Source organism: Anguilla rostrata, chromosome 13, assembly GCF_018555375.3.
Source record: "Anguilla rostrata isolate EN2019 chromosome 13, ASM1855537v3, whole genome shotgun sequence".
Lineage (NCBI taxonomy): Eukaryota > Metazoa > Chordata > Actinopteri > Anguilliformes > Anguillidae > Anguilla > Anguilla rostrata.
Window position 1 is genome coordinate 19,001,157 of NC_057945.1, and position 16,833 is coordinate 19,017,989.

Here is a 16,833-nt window from a genome sequence, read left to right on the forward strand (position 1 = left end):
GACCCCAGCAGGCCCAGTGGGTGCCTATGATCAGATTTTGGGACCCCAGCTGACCCTGTGGCTGATGTTCGTGACTACATGGTTTGCAGTGGAGTGTCTTGTAAAAGCATCTGATCCAAAATGTGTACAGAATGCCCAGCTACAGCCATCTACAGGGAACAGCTGTATGTGCCAACCTTGTGCAATGTGTATTGCAAAACAACTCCTACAATCCCAGCCTGTGTGTCAGCATGTGGCTGTAATTGGAGATGGAAAAACGTAAGCAAAAGTCATTCATGTGGCTGTTATAGATCAATGCTCAGCTTTAGATCAGTGTTAATACAATGTATGTGGTCCTTTGTTACTTGGTGGCAGTCTTGATCTTTTTATCGATACCGTTGCGTTTATTTTTGCTGATATAATTGTGTGGGGAAGTAAGGCAGCGTCATGGAAATTAAGTGCTTTGAGCCACTCAGACCATCCGAGCAGCTGTGCCCTGCAGCACCCGATTTCAAAACAGAATTTGAAATGAATGACACTTTAAAGTTTTGATGGTTTTACGTGGCGCTCTGGTTTTGTCCAGCAAAAGCCTTTGACAGCGAAGATGCGATGGAAATAACAGGAAGCGTGTAGATTTGTGCTTATTTCACACAGGATGTGGTTTGAGAGAGGAAGAGACGCAGGGGGAAGGAGGGAGGGGGGAGGGGTGCGTTTGTAGAGAAAGGTGAGAGGGAAGACTTGCAGCCTCTCCCCTGTCAGGCCTTCAGGAAGGTAACGCCGCTCAAGGCTTCAGGTTTTTTATTTTTTGTTTTGGGGAGAATGTCGCCACGACAATGTTGACCAAGATGCTCTGAAGAAGGCGTAACTATGGAGCGAGAGGAGAACGAAGTCGATGCGTCGCCTTCCTGGTAGGCCCCTCGTTAGTTTCAACCTTTGAAACGAATTCACTTCACCCGTATTCTTTGTCCTTGCTTTGATCTTTGCCCCGGGCTGTCTGTGCCTTGCGCACTGGTCTTTGCTCATTCCTGGGTGTGTGTAGCGATAGGGGCCCTCACTGTGGAGCTGTTGGCCCGGTTCTCTGTGTATAGCTCGCTACTGCTGCTGTTACTCATCACATTTTAAACATGTTTATTCACCTGCCCCAGCTCAGCCTGCAGAGGCACAGAGCAGGGTGATTAGGTACAGACGGGTCACTTATTATCAATGGTGTGCAGAGGGGTCGGTGATAGTACTGATGGGGTACAGAGGGGTCAGTGTCAGTAATGATGGCGTCAGATGGAGCAGTAATATCGCTACCGGTATGGATTGTAGGCCTCTCCGGTCAGAAGTTCCTTTTTAGCGTACAGGAAGCTGGCGATCTCGGGTCTCCATGTTGCCTTTTTAAACCCTGGTGCCAAAGCAGATGAAAGCTACCCAGAGTAATGAAAAAAGTGGTTTTGTTACGAGGATGGTAGTCTTTATTCTGTGATCGTTTTACCATCTTGCTGTGGTGTGTGACAGTAGTCAGGAGTCCATACTGTAACCCAAAGGCTGACAACTAAAAGTTGGGCAAGACACTCAAACTTCTTCAGTACTTTTCTGTCTAAAAGCACTTCAGTACTTTTCTGTCTAAATTGCATTAGATGAGGGTGTCTGTTAAGCAAATAAAATGCTATTAAAAATGAGTATTTTCTTTTGGGGGCGACCAAATAAAACGGTGAAGTGTAATCTAGGTTTGCTCTCTTGCCATTCTCTAAAAATCTTTTCATCTGAGGTTTTTTGCATTCTTCTCCATGCTATAAAGAGAGTGATACCATCAGAAGCTGCTCAAAATGGGGCCCACTGAGCTCAGTAGGAATACCAGGTACACAGAGAGCAGTGTGACACACAGAAAAATGATTTGCCTTTATCGTGTCTCAGTGTCCAAACTAACACTTAATCATGCCTTTGTAATCCATGTCTTCAGTGTGCCTGGTATTTTCTTCTGAACTAATTCTGAATAATAATAATAATAATAATAAATGGATTTCCGGTTACATAGTACCTTTCATCTCAAAGTTCAGCTAAGGGGGGAAGCTTACCTCAACCACTGCCTGTGTGTAGCACAAAAAAGCAGCCATTTTGTTCCAGAGCACTCACAGCACAGCTGAGGTGAGGATATTGGATAATAGGATGCATAAAGTTTGACTGTTGGAGAGTATTTAAATGGAAATCTTTGCCAACAGGAGTCTGTAAAATCAAAACACGTTTATTTGCACAAATTTTTTGGTCACAGAGTAGGTTGTCTTTATTAGTGATTTTTCTGTGTCTACATCTGGCCACTGAATCCCCTACCTCTGCTTGGCTACACAATCCCATGCATTTATTATCTCTTTTGAATCCCCATAATGCAAATAATAATAATAGTTGCTACCTGCTTATAATTTATAGTTCAAACAAGGTAAATTAGATTGAATTTCTTTTTTTTTCCTTGCTTTTTTCAGGTCCCCCGTGGGGAGAGAACGGCTCTTCACCTGTGCGAATCTCTCTGACTACGCTGGGGTAAGAATTCCCCCTCAGAAAACTCTGTCTAACGCAGGAGCCCCAGCACTGGGTATGGAGGGCAGCAGGCCCGTCTGGGGCTCGCCCAACCCTGGTCCTGGACAGTCAGAGGGTCTGGTGGTTTTCACCGTCACTACAGTTAATCGATTAGTTAATTACCCAGCTCACCTCAGCTGGTTTGTTGGCTCTGATTTGGTTGCTGATCGTCAGGTAAAAAACACAAATGGCAGCAGCCCGTGGCTGTCCAGGGCCGCGGATGGAGCGCCTGCGTTGCGTTCACAGTGACGGAGTGCGTGTGGGAGGCGGTCCGTCGCAGACGTAGGGTTTAAACAGCCCTCTCTCTCTCTGCGTTTGTGTGTGTGTGTGTCTTGGGTCCTGCAGAAGAAACGAAAGCAGGATACCAGCAGTGAGACAGAGGCAGCGGCCAGAGGCCCAGATCACCAGGTGACTGTCCGTACCGGCATGCTCCTGCCCCCTGCTCCTGTTGAACATACCCAATGATTCTGAAAAACGAACAGCACATCCAGAGCATTCTCCGAACCACGCACTGCCCGAGCTTTACCCTGAATTGCACACCCCCAGAGCATTCCCAAAACAGCACACACAGCCACCTGAGCATTCCCAAAACAGCACACACAGCCACCTGAGCATTCCCAAAACAGCACACACAGCCACCTGAGCATTCCCAAAACAGCACACACAGCCACCAGAGCATTCCCAAAACAGCACACACAGCCACCAGAGCATTCCCAAAACAGCACACACAGCCACCAGAGCATTCCCAAAACAGCACACACAGCCACCAGAGCATTCCCAAAACAGCACACACAGCCACCAGAGCATTCCCAAAACAGCACACACAGCCACCTGAGCATTCCCTAAGCAGCACAAACAGCCACCTGAGCATTCCCTAAGCAGTCCCACAGTGGATGTTTTACACGGCAATGTCGGTCTTGTTTCCCGTAGAGGGAAGCTTTCTCGATACTAGTATTTGCACACACATACAAACCAAGCCAATACAAATTATGACAGTAGTAGCTAAAAAGGACAAATGCAATAGGTTGCATTATAGATTAAATGATATTATGGTGGGTCTTTAGGAGTGATGTGAGCTGTAGATAGATCTCTCTCTCTCTCTCTCTCAAAATCAAATGGCTTTAAATGGCTTTATTGACATGACGTAACACTGTACATATTGCTAAAGCAAGCGTTTAAGCATTGAAAAGCTAAACATTAATTAGAAAACATACTACAGTAAATAGTAGAAAAGTGGATCTCTCTCTCTCTCTCTCTCTCGCTCTCTCTCTCTCTCTCTCTCTCTCTCTCTCTCTCTCTCATCTTGCCTCAGCTACGTGCATGTTTCAGTGGAAACTTTATGACCACAAACATCAGACTTTTATCAGAGCCACATCTCTGATATACAAGTTACACACACAGTTGTGAGATCTCCCAATACTTGTACTCACATCTGTGCACCAACACACGCAAACATAAACACGCCAAGAAAGAGCATCTATATTGGCACATACAGTATTTTGATGCCACTGTCTCATTACAGCACTTTAGTACATTTACTTTGTACATCCATATTTGTCTCATAACTCAGCAGCTACCAAAGTTTGTCCAAAAACCCAAGCGACATCCATAACGCTGTGCTGGTCAATTGATAAAATAAGATAAAACTTAAAAAAAAAAAAAAGATTTGTAGTCCACAGCATTTACATTTTCTGGATACAAGAGACCTTTGTGGGACACTGATGAAATATAAAGATATCATTGTGATGTTTCATAGCATGGCATGCTAACTTTGTTGATGGAAAAAGGAAGAAGCTTCAGTTACAGTACTTGTTTGTGAGGAGCTCTGGGTGATGAACATTGAAGCATGATGCATGCTTTTAAAAGGCAAGCGTGAAGCTGAACACTGAGCATGCAGCTTTCAGACGCACCAATATGATTCACACAGGAAGTGCAGGCTTCACAGAAACCCACACTCGCACGCTTTCCCCTCACCGTATCTTCTTCCTCTGTCATCTGTAAGCTGGCAGCTGGCACTGTGGCTGTGGCTAGGTCTTTTTCTACTTCCCATAAAAACAATCAATACACTAAATTAAACTAACCCCCAGGGTGAAAACCTTTTAAAGTCCATTGCCTATTTTAAAAAGTGAAAAGTATCTGTGAAAATTGTTTTAAATGGAGAAAGCTGGACCTTAGCTATAGCTTTAGTTGTGAAGGTGGTGTGTTTGAGTGAGAGGGTGAGGCTGGCAGTTGGTTGGATGAGTGTGTGTGTGTGCTGTGTGCCGTGTGCGGATGTGAGTGGCGGTGGGGGGGCCGTGCTGTGTCTGGGGCAGGGGTGCGGCATTGCTGTGTCTGTAGGAATGGGAGGGGTTGGCAGTTTGTTGGGGGTGGCGGAGAGGCTGGCGCTGTGCTGTGTGTCTCTTACACACTGTACCTGCTGGTCCAGGGCTCACTTGTATTTGGGGAGATAGTAATCATGTTCTTTACAAACTCCTGGGCATATTTATCACAGTTTTTAAAGGTTGATGAATTTAGTGTACAGCACTGCATATGAGTCAATTCATGATTTTATCATTTAAAATTTTCCTGACTGAATGACATTTTGAGCTGCACCACTGCATAAATAAAGTATATTATTATATCAACCATACACCGTTTTTGAGATTCAGTGGAAATCATCTTCACGTTTTTAAAGTGAAAAACATGCACATGCTGTTAGCTTTTAGCTGCTCCTGCAGTTACACTGTTTGTTTATTTATCCAATGTACAGTCTTCACCTATATACTCTATGTATCCACAAATGCAAATACCATGCTAGTTCATTACAAAATAGAACATTGCATGAAAAAATAATTGATGAACTGCGGTGGAATCCACACTGAGTTCATTTTCCAATGTGGCAATTTCTGTCTATGAATTGACTCAGTGGAAGGTTTTTTCCCCTATAAAACCATGATTGGATACAGTAGTGCCTCCAGTTCAGCAACTCCACAAAATTAGGGGGGGGGGTTCAATACAGAGAACTGAGCCTCCAACACATAACAGCAGACGTACAAACCCCTTTTATGACACAGTGACTGAAGAACGTTGTGTGAGGCAGCAGGCCAGGTAGACTGGAGGTGGTTGGGAGTGATGTGGATTTAGAATAGACAACAGGCCAGGTGGAGAGGTGAAGTTTTGGATTAGGGTGAATTTTGAATGAAGACACTGGCTCAGGTGGTTTTGTTAACTGCGGTTGTCGGGAGATCAAAGTGCCGATTATTTCCAACAGGATGAAGATGATGACACCATTGGCAGCCTTGAGGCAAGCAAAGATCTGGAGGTACTGTGTGTCTTTCTGTCTGTCTGTCAGTTTAAGCATTTCTGGGCTCTGTATGTCTGTTATTCAGATTTAACATTTTGAAATGTACAATGGTAGGTTCAGTGCACACATTTAAAAATGTTTATATTTGAATGTTCATTTTAAAGGGAAAAATGAATTACTCAAGGCACATTTGAATTTAAATCTGACAGGTCTAGCTCACCTAGTGCTATACGAATGACAGGATTGCCAAATGATTTCCTGCTGTTTACTGGTGTGTTTGCAGTCAAACTGGGTGCTGTGTGTGAGCTTTGTGGTTTAGTGTCTTTGGTTTACTTCCCTCCAGGAGCCCAGTAACAAAAGGGTGAAGCCAGTGGCGAAGGGGGCGGGGCTTTCTGTCAAAACCCCTGCCCTTAAGCGCCTGGGACAGTCCATCCAGGTTTGTTAATCACATGCTAAAATCTACACTCAACGGGCTAAAGATTAAATTTTTACATTTTAATATATTTAAATTTTAATATACAGTCCCCTCCAAAAGCATTGGAACAGCAAGGTCAATTCCTTCGTTTTTGCTATACACTGAAGACAATGAGTTTGAGGTCAAAAGATGTACATGAGATGACAGATCCGAATTTCAGCTTTTATTTCCTGGTATTTTTATCTAGATTTATTAAACAACTTAGAACATATCACCTTTTGTATCAGACAACCCAATTTTTAGGTGAGCAAAATTATTGGAACATGTGACTGACAGGTGTTTCTTGTTGCCCAGATGTGTCCTGTTAGATTGATTGGTTAAACAATAAATAGTTCTGAATGCCTACTCTTGGTTTTACCCTTGGGCTTTGCCTCTGAAGACTGCATTTGTGTTATAAAAGATAAACTAACATGAAGACCAGAGAACTGTCTTTGGGAGAAAAGCAAGCCATTTTGAAGCTTAGAAAAGAGGGGAAATCGATCAGAGCCATTGCACAATCATTGGGGATAGCTTGTACAACAACTTGGAATGTCCTGAAAAAGAAAGAAACCACTGGCGTACTGAGCAACAGACATCAAACCGGTCGACCAAGGAAAACAACAGCAGTTGATGACAGAAACATTGTGAGAGCTGTGAAGAAAAACCCCAAAACATCAGTCAGTGACATCACAAACAATCTCCACAGGGCAGGGGTGAAGGTATCTCAATCAACCGTTCGAAGAAGACTTAAAGAGCAGCAATATAGAGGCTATACCACAAGATGCAAACCACTCATCAGTAGTAAGAATCGGAAAGCTAGATTGCAATTTGCAAAGAAGTACAGAGATGAGCCACAAAAGTTCTGGAACAAAGTTTTATGGACTGATGAGACCAAGATTAACCTCTACCAAAGTGACGGAAAGGCCAAAGTGTGGCGAAAGAAGGGATCTGCTCATGATCCAAAACATACAAGCTCATCTGTGAAGCACGGTGGAGGAAGTGTCATGGCTTGGGCTTGCATGGCTGCTTCTGGAGTGGGCTCACTAATCTTTATTGATGATGTAACTCATGATGGTAGCAACAGGATGAATTCAGAAGTCTACAAAAACATTCTGTCTGCCAACTTACGGAGAAATGCGTCCAAACTATTTGGGAGGAACTTCATCATGCAGCAAGACAATGACCCAAAACACACTGCCAACACAACAAAGGACTTCATTAGTGAGAAAAATTGGAAGGTTTTGGACTGGCCAAGTCAATCACCAGACCTTAACCCAATTGAGCATGCATTTCACCTCCTGAAGAGGAGATTGAAAGGAAGAACCCCCCAAAACAAACATCAACTGAAAGAGGCTGCAGTAAGAGCCTGGAAAAGCATCACAAAAGAAGAATGCAACAGTTTGGTGATGTCAATGGGTCGCAGGCTTGATGCAGTTATTGCAAGCAAGGGATATGCTACCAAATATTAAGTGTTATTTACCTTCATTTACTTAAATACTCTTTGTTCCAATACTTTTGCTCACCTAAAAATTGGGTGGTCTGATACCAAAAGGTGCTATGTTCTAAGTACTTTAACACATCTAGGTGTAAATGCCAGGAAATAAAAGCTGAAATTCTGAACTCTTGTCTCATGTTCATCTTTCTTTCTCAACCCCAAATGTATTGAATGTATTGCAGAAACAAAGGAATTGGTCTTGCTGTTCCAATACTTTTGGAGGAGACTGTATATTCATCTATATATTAACGCATATAGGTATCTAACTAAAATGTGTTTGTGGAATGTCTATTTCAATCAGTCATCAATCAAATGAATCACTGAGAATGGTCTTGACTGCAAAATATGTCCATGCTAAGGGGAGTAGTTTGCATCTAGTTTATAATGCTGAAGTTTCTGAACCTTGTCCTGGGGACCCAAAACCTTGTTCTGGAGAGCTGCAGGGTTTGTTGGGGACCCTAACCTTGCTTCTGGAGAGCTGCAGTGTTGGTTGGGGACCCCAACCTTGGTTCTGGAGAGCTGCAGGGTTTGTGGACACCCCAAGCCTTGTTCTGGAGTGCTGCAGGTCTGCTGGAGTAAGGGATGTGTGCTGTAGGGAAGTGAGGACCTCTGATTTGCGTGGTAGTTTTAAGGAATTGCATTTACGACAAACCGTGTCTTGAGAGATATTGCAGTCATTACCCAGCAGCTATCCAAACTGTCTCCTTGTCCCCGCCATGTCCTCTCCTGCCTCCATTCTGGCCCGCCCCTCCTCCTTCTGCCCCCGCCCCCACCCGCAGCGCTCCATCAGTTTCCGCACAGAGGTGCAGCCCCTCCCCATGGCCCCCATAAGAACACGGCAGAAGGCCAGTTCATACCCACGGCGACGCAACAGCCAGCTGTGGAGCGACACGGTAGACACTGGGAGCCAGGAGCTCAGCACCAAGGAAATCAAACGTCAGGAGGTACCGATCCCCACACACACACACACACACACGCATACGCTCGCACACACACACACACGCACACCCACACCCACACCCACGCACACACACATGTACACACACACGCTCACACACACACACACACACCCACACACACGCACACACACACATATGCTCACACACGCACGCACACACCCACACACGTACACACACACACCAATGCACGCACGCACACACACACACACACACCCACACACATACACACATATGCTCACACACGCACGCACACACCCACACACACACACATACACACACAAATGCACGCACGCGCACACATACATACACACACACACCCACACACACAAACATACACACACATGCACACACACACACACACACATTCACACACACGCGCACACACATAATATAGATGTATAATTGAACTTCACCACCTCAAGCTCTGAACAGTTACATTTACACTGTACCTTAATTATGAGCGCTGATACTTACACTGCACCTCAAACACTGAACACTGATATTTACACTGCACCTCAAACACTGAACCCTGATATTTACACTGCACCTCAAACACTGAACACTGATATTTACACTGCACCTCAAACACTGAACACTGATACTTACACTGCACCTCAAACACTGAACACTGATATTTACACTGCACCTCAAACACTGAACCCTGATATTTACACTGCACCTCAAACACTGAACACTGATATTTACTTGTATCTCCATCCAGCACTTATATTGCACTCGTATTGTTATGTGGATATTGTAGCTTGTTGTCATGCCTCCTAGTTTGACTTACCATAAATTTCTGACCTACTGAATGCTTACTGTGTGAACTGGACTTAATGTGTTCATGGCTATGGATAACTGTTACATAATGAGTATTGTACCTTATTGGATCTGCGTTTTGTAGTTGTTCCAGTGACCTTTGGTATGCATTATTGTACATCACGTTGGATAAAAGCATCTGCCAAATAAACATATTGTAATGTAATGTACATTTCGTACATTATTGATTGGGCGACGGATGTATTTACTGCTCTTGCAGGTGATCTACGAGCTCACGCAGGGAGAGAAGCAGCTCATCGAGGACCTGGACTTGGTCAGAAAGGTGTGTACAGATTTAACAATTAACTCCCTGCTTGCACAGACGCACACAAACACAATTACTCACAGAAACATACATATACATACACACACACACACGGCTCCACCATAACTGCTCCAGATTTATTGGAGGGCAGACATACAGGTGTGCACATGAATGTGATGCTGTTTTATTCCACCTCGCCTGGTGGATACCTGTGTGGTTAAAACACTGTTGTTAGGATCACAAAATAAAGCCTCATGTTCAGGAGAAGCAACTGACTGTGTGTACTCTTTTCACCATGGTTTACTCTGTCTGTGCCCTACACCTGTATGTATGATGAGTGTGCACCTGTGATGATTTTTGGATGTATGTATGATGAGTTTACACCTGTGATGATTTTTGGATGTATGATTGATGAGTTTGCACCTGTGATGGTTTTTGGATGTATGTATGGTGAGTGCATGCCTGTGATGATTTTGACTGCGCACTCTGTCTTGTTACAGGTGTACTACGAGCCCATGCTGAAACTAGAAATCATGACGGTAAATGAGCTGGGGCAGATTTTCGGGACCCTGGACTCCTTAATCCCCGTACACAAGGGTAAGCATAGATTTCGACTCCAGCCGGGGGCAGAGGAAGTGCCACACTGCACCCTTGGTCTGTTCGGCGGAAGTGGAGTTATAATGGTCAGGGAACTGCCTGTGCTCAGGTTGCAAGTTTGATTCTGAGGTCGAGCATTGTCATCACGCCATTTCGCAAGATGCTTCACCTGGATTGCTTCAGTGAATATCCAGCTGTGTAGACGGATTGTATATGGAGCTGTGCAACTCACTCTCAATAAGAGCATCTGCTAAATGCCTCATTGTAATGTGATATAATTTGGATCACCATTTGTTCTGAAACAGTTTTCTCACCCGCATTTCACACATTTCACCCGTCTTCTCTTTGCACGAGGTCAGTAGAGCCTTACTTGGTCGCACGTGTGGGATAATTATCACATTGCACCTCCCCAGTCATCCGCGTTGATGAGTCAGTTCCCGCTCGGCGATGATTGGCAGCAGCGTTCCCACACTGTCAAGTGCTGCATTTATTCAATGTCAGTACTGGAACCACAGACATGTGGCAGTGGCGTGTTTAATATAGGGCTGCGCTATACCATTTTTCAATAGTGGCCTGCACACATAAAAAGTGCAGTTATGTCACCTGCATGAAAATGATAAATAGGCAACTATTCGTAATAATGCAATATTAGGTTTAAACTTGGTGATTGAATTTAATCACGGTCTTTCAATAGAATCCACTGCCATTGCTTGAAAGTGCTTGGTAGAAATTGTCCATTTCAAGGGATGTATCTTTCTGCAGAGGTATGGTTGGAATAGATATTTTTAATGGTCATAGAATTGAATCCAGGGCTGTAATATGTGGTCAGTTTCTCTGAATGTTTTGATACGTTGGCTATATAAATTTGTTTGTGCTGCTGAACTAGTGTTTGCTATAAATGTCTTAGTTTTCAGTTTTCTTGCTGTATTTCTCATGTATTATGATTTTTCTACTCTCAAGCCAGTGGTTCATTTCAACTTTAAAGCTTTTGCTGTTGTCCTCAATTAATGTGGGCTGTGCTCCTAAGCTCTTTTCACGCAGTAAACCTTCTTGCTGAGATGTCCATCTCCAGGTCAGAAATTCAGGTAATGGGAATGGTACGAAATGGCAGAACGCCAACCTTCCCATCTCTTTTTGTGTGGCTCAGGTGGTTTTATTGGTAGATTTGAACCTTGCCCCATTTTTCTGCTTCATAGAAGCATTATGTAGCTCAATGTTCTCCTTGGACAATGCTTAAAAACCTTTTTATCACCTCCTTATGTGCATCAGCTACATGCAACACTTTTGTTTACTTTGCTTCCTCTTCACGTGCCCAGAAACTGAATTACTTTTACGAGGGTCACAATGAACCACTGACTGTGCGATTATTCAGGCAATCGTGTGAATCCAGTGCCTATGGCGACCCCATGAGGACATTACATGTAAAACACGTACAAATCCCTTTGCGCCAAATGCTTTAGAAACAATGGTGATCCTGGTTATGATGTCAGTGTAAGGGCAAAGGTCTGTTACTGCATTTGAGTTGAACGGAATAAGAAAGGGTTGATTGGCAGAAGAACTGTGCAGATGTATGTTTTGTGTATGGTTTTGGTGGAGCCCCCCGATCAGTGCCTCCGCATTCTGATCACAGACTTTCTGTCCCGGCTGGAGAGCCTGAGGGGAGCAGAGAAGACTGTGGAGGAGGTGGGGCCCACACTGCTGGAGTGGGTGAGTGTGTTTATATAGCGCCTTTCATCTCGCAATCTCCAAGTGCTTTACCGTCGGGGGGGGACTCAAATCAACAATGTGTATCACACACCTGCTCTGTCACAGTGTTATTAGATTTGCCATGGAAGGTACTTTGTTGTGTTTATGTCGGCTTTATCTTTATTACCAGATGGTAAACTGCTGTGTTGCTTCTATCTTCAGTACTTTTACAGGATGACCCGATTCTGTATTCCAGTACAGAATGTCCATTGCCACAATACTGTCCATGCTCCTTAATGAATTAAACAACTTGGAATATTTCATTTTCATTGGTAAATGCTCAGAACTTTCAGTGTAAAAAAATTGGAGCTGAATATCTGGTGGGTCTATATAATCTGTAGAAATGATCAGGGAACTGATCTCTTTCTTTCTGAGACATCGGGACAGGGTGTTGGTCTTTATCTCTGGGACAGAGTGACAGGGTGCTGATCTTTCTTTCTCTGGGACAGAGTGACTGGATGCTGATCGCTCTCTCTCTGGTACAGAGGGACATAGTGCTGATCTCTCTCTCTCTCTGGTACAGAGGGACAGGGTGCTGATCTCTCTCTCTCTGGGACAGAGGGACATGGTGCTGATCTCTCTCTCTCTGGGACAGAGGGACATGGTGCTGATCTCTCTCTCTGGGACAGAGGGACATGGTGCTGATCTCTCTCTCTGGGACAGAGGGACATGGTGCTGATCTCTCTCTCCCTGCCGTCCTGGCACAGTTCCCTCGGCTGGAGGCGTACATCACGTACTGCTGTAACCAGGTGGAAGCGAAGGCGCTGCTGGACCAGAAGAAGCAGGAGCGGCCGGTGGAGCACTTCCTGCGGCTGTGCCAGGAGTCCTCCTTTAGCCGGAAGCTTGACCTGTGGAACTTCCTGGACCTGCCCCGCAGCCGGCTGGTAAAATACCCCCTCCTGCTGAGGGAGATTGAGAAGAGCACCCCACCAGAGCATCCCGACAAGGACACCTTGCCACAGGCTGTGAGTAACCCAGTCACGTAGAGATGCACACACACAAACACACTCATGCACGTACACATGTACACACATACCTGTGCACACACAAACGCACGTGTGCACACATGCACGCATGTACACACATACACATATGCATGCGCACCCACGTGGATGCGTGTACACACACACACACACACATGCACGTACACACATACACATACACATATACAGGTGCACACATGTGCATGTACAAACATACACACAGAGATGGGCAAAGATACATCAAAATGTATCTTGTTACAAGATAGAAAATACCCCTCAAATAAATGTATCAAAATAAAATACAAAATACTGGAGCCAGAAAATGCATCAAGATAAAATACATGTATATTGTATTTTCTAAATACAAGAAAATACATTTGTAACATTGGGTATTCTGAATTTGTTAAAAATGGCAGAACATTCAGATTTTTATAATGTACACAAGGCTCTGGTGCGAGTTTGAACCATACAGGAAGGAAGAACAGGAAGTAGAATGCTACTGTATATGCATATGCCTGTACTGTGTATGTACATATTTTACCCAGGCATAAACACACTTGCACACATATCCACACGTGCACCACATAATTCCAAAAAATTGCAGCTCATTCGTGTCACTACAATCAGCAAAATGTATCTACACAAAATTCAGGAACTCTGCTTTGCTTGAAGGACTGCATAATTTATTTTTATTGCAAAATGTGGATAATAACACAGCTACATTCACAGTTTATACTGCTCACCCAACTCTGCGCAGATCAGCACATCTCTGTCTACCGTGACGAGTTTGTTTACACTGTTTTGCCCACAGACAGCTCAGCTGCTGCCAGTATCCCTAGCTAGCTAGCTCACTCACTTCTTTAGCCACACATGTATCGATTGTTTTTCTCTTTAGCCTTTACCTATGGCTTTCAACATGTGTACATTCTAAAAAGTAAGATATATTTTATATAGTTATTGCAGTTCAGATAAAATGTTAACCTTGACGGACAGTCCACTACACTGGTTGGGGGAGGGGGGGTGAACTTGATTACAGAAATACTTCGAGTAGTGTGGGCTTACAAAATCACTGTGTGTGAGAGTCTCTAAGTGTATTGTTCTTCATTTTAAGATGTATTTACATGATTTTTTAATGAATCATGGAGAAAGTATTTTGAGTATTTTGAAAATACAAAATGACTCCACTCTAAAGTATCTTGTTACAAATTACATTTGAATTTTTTCAGCCCTGTCAAATACAAATTACAAAATACTCAAAAGTAATTGAAATATGTATTTCAAATACAAGTAACAGAAATAGTGCCCATCTCTGCGTACACATATACATGCGCGCACATATGGATGCACATACACGCACACGCACGCACACATGCACGCACATACACGCACACGCACGCACACATGCACGCATATACACATGTACACATATACATGCACACACGGGCGCACATACACATGTACACATGTGCATGTATGCACACGTACTCATCTAATCATGAACAAGCACACACATGCACATATACACGTACACAGGTACCCACACATATACATGCACACACGTGCATACACGTATACACGCACTCATACACACGTACTGTATGTACATACACGCACGTACACGCATACACACACGTACGGTACATAAGCACAAGCCAGATATATAAACGCACACACTCACATACATGCATGCACACAGGAGCACGTGCACATATATGGGCACACGTACACACACAGATCCAAGAACATTTCAGGGGAACAGTGTAAGATGAATACAGAGAGATGAATGAGAGAAGCTTTGGATCTTTGGCCTCTTAAACAAGAGGCCAGTTTGAGACATGTGAGTTCCCTGCTTGCATTTATTTAGCTGAGACATTAAGGTGCAAGAGCAAGGTGGATGTAAAAATATTTAAAAAAAAATGGAACAGATGTGACCGGTCCTGATCAGCACCCTGCCGTCTCTGAGCTTAGATGGAACTGATCCAGGCGATCATCTCCGAGGTGAACAGCAAGACGGGGGAGGCGGAGTGCCAGTTCTACAGGCGGGGGCTGTGCTACCCAGAGGAGGGGCAGAGACTCCCCGAGATCTTGAACTCCCGTTTTCTTTACTGCCACGGGGAACTCAAGAACAGCAAGGGCCAGGTCAGCACCCCGGGGCTCTCTACTTCCTGTTCCTGTTCTCTCTATTCCTACTCGCTACCATTTCTGCTTATTTATATTTCAGTCAATTACTACAGTTTGTCTCTATTTCTGTTCATTTATGCTTCCTCTATTTATTTCTATTTTCTAGATAAATGTAACAACTGGTAATATAATAGTATATTTCTCTCTCTCTGCCTTTCTTTCTCTCCTTCTCCCTCCCCCTCTCTGTGTAGAAGCTGCATGTGTTCCTGTTTGAGTTTGCTCTGGTTCTGACCCGACCAGTCACCCAGGACAGGGAGGGCGGGGTGCAGTTCCAGGTGTATCGCCAGCCCCTCCCCACCGCCCACCTGCTGCTGGAGGACCTGCCGGATGGGGAGGGGGGAGGGGGTGGATCCTTCCGGGGGGCGTTCACCTCCACTACTGACAAAGGTACATCTTGTGATTTTAATAGTTGTTCTGCTGTTGCACTGTTACAACAAGTATATATTATTATGGAACCTTATTATGTGTTTTTGGCCCTGTGGCCCCAACTTCCCTATAAAAAAATAAATAAATTTGCATCAATATCAAAAAAGCAGCTTTCAGCTTGGATGTCACTTTTAATCTTTTTTTTGGGCTGTGATTGTTCTGTCTCTCACAGCTAAGAACTGCTTCAGGGTGAGTATCCAGGGCCGATCCAAGGCTCAGTCCCACAGCCTGCAGGCCAACGACTCCTTCAACAAGCAGCAGTGGATCAGCTGCCTCCGCCAGGCCATCGTCCAATCACGTGACCGGGGGTCTCACACCAGCCAATCCTGGCCGCCCTCCCAGACCTCGCCTGACCCCCCCCTCAGTCACATAGCCGAGCTGAGTCTGAGCTCCGATACAGAGATGATGGACACATAGTTTTACAAAGCACATTCCGAGGTTAGGTTTTCAAAAAAAGACTTGAAAAAAGAAAACTTGTCAATTTTTTTAAACGGCTGCCTTCCCCTTTCATGATGCTTTTGTCTGTTCCTGTTTACCTCCCCGGACCTAAGCAAAAGTCATTATGCACCACTCAGATTACTCTCAGAGCTGTGGGAACCTGTCAAGTAATACATCAATACATCAATTTCAGTTTTGTCTTTCTTTTCAAGGACTCAACCTCCCATTCTCCTAAAAAGGAAAAATGGACTCTAAAAAAGGGACTTCTATGAGAATCTCGATAAGAATGTGTGAACCAATTAATTCATAAATATTCCAACATGTATTTCTTTTATTTTGTGTAAATTAAAGAAGTTAACTTTCATTATGGTTTGTTAAGGATATACGTTTTATTGTCAATTATCCAATTTGTGCAAATATCAGTATAATTATAATTTTAGGAACATTGCAAAAACAGAGGTTGGACATTAGATACAACCATAATTAGGATATTTATATGATGTGTTTGGTTGTATCAGAGGAGACAGATGTCTATATAATGTCAATAAGTGCAAAGCTAATAGTTTCACTAATGTGGTACCAAATAAACTGACTTTTAACTGCCAATAATACATAATTGAAACTTTAAAAATGCAAATGCAATACAAATCAA

General features: G+C 43.9%; 1 protein-coding gene across 1 annotated transcript; it reads left to right on the forward strand.

The window, feature by feature from the left end:
- Positions 1–664: 664 nt before the first annotated feature.
- On the forward strand, positions 665–16,545 carry arhgef3l (Rho guanine nucleotide exchange factor (GEF) 3, like). Its single transcript, XM_064306567.1, has 13 exons — positions 665–887; positions 2,442–2,499; positions 2,881–2,943; positions 5,786–5,836; positions 6,162–6,254; positions 8,547–8,711; positions 9,766–9,828; positions 10,311–10,407; positions 12,038–12,114; positions 12,861–13,118; positions 15,105–15,275; positions 15,509–15,704; positions 15,916–16,545. Exons 1-13 carry the CDS (start codon positions 847–849, stop codon positions 16,158–16,160), a joined length of 1,578 nt encoding a protein of 525 aa, XP_064162637.1. The 5' UTR covers positions 665–846; the 3' UTR covers positions 16,161–16,545.
- Positions 16,546–16,833: the final 288 nt, after the last annotated feature.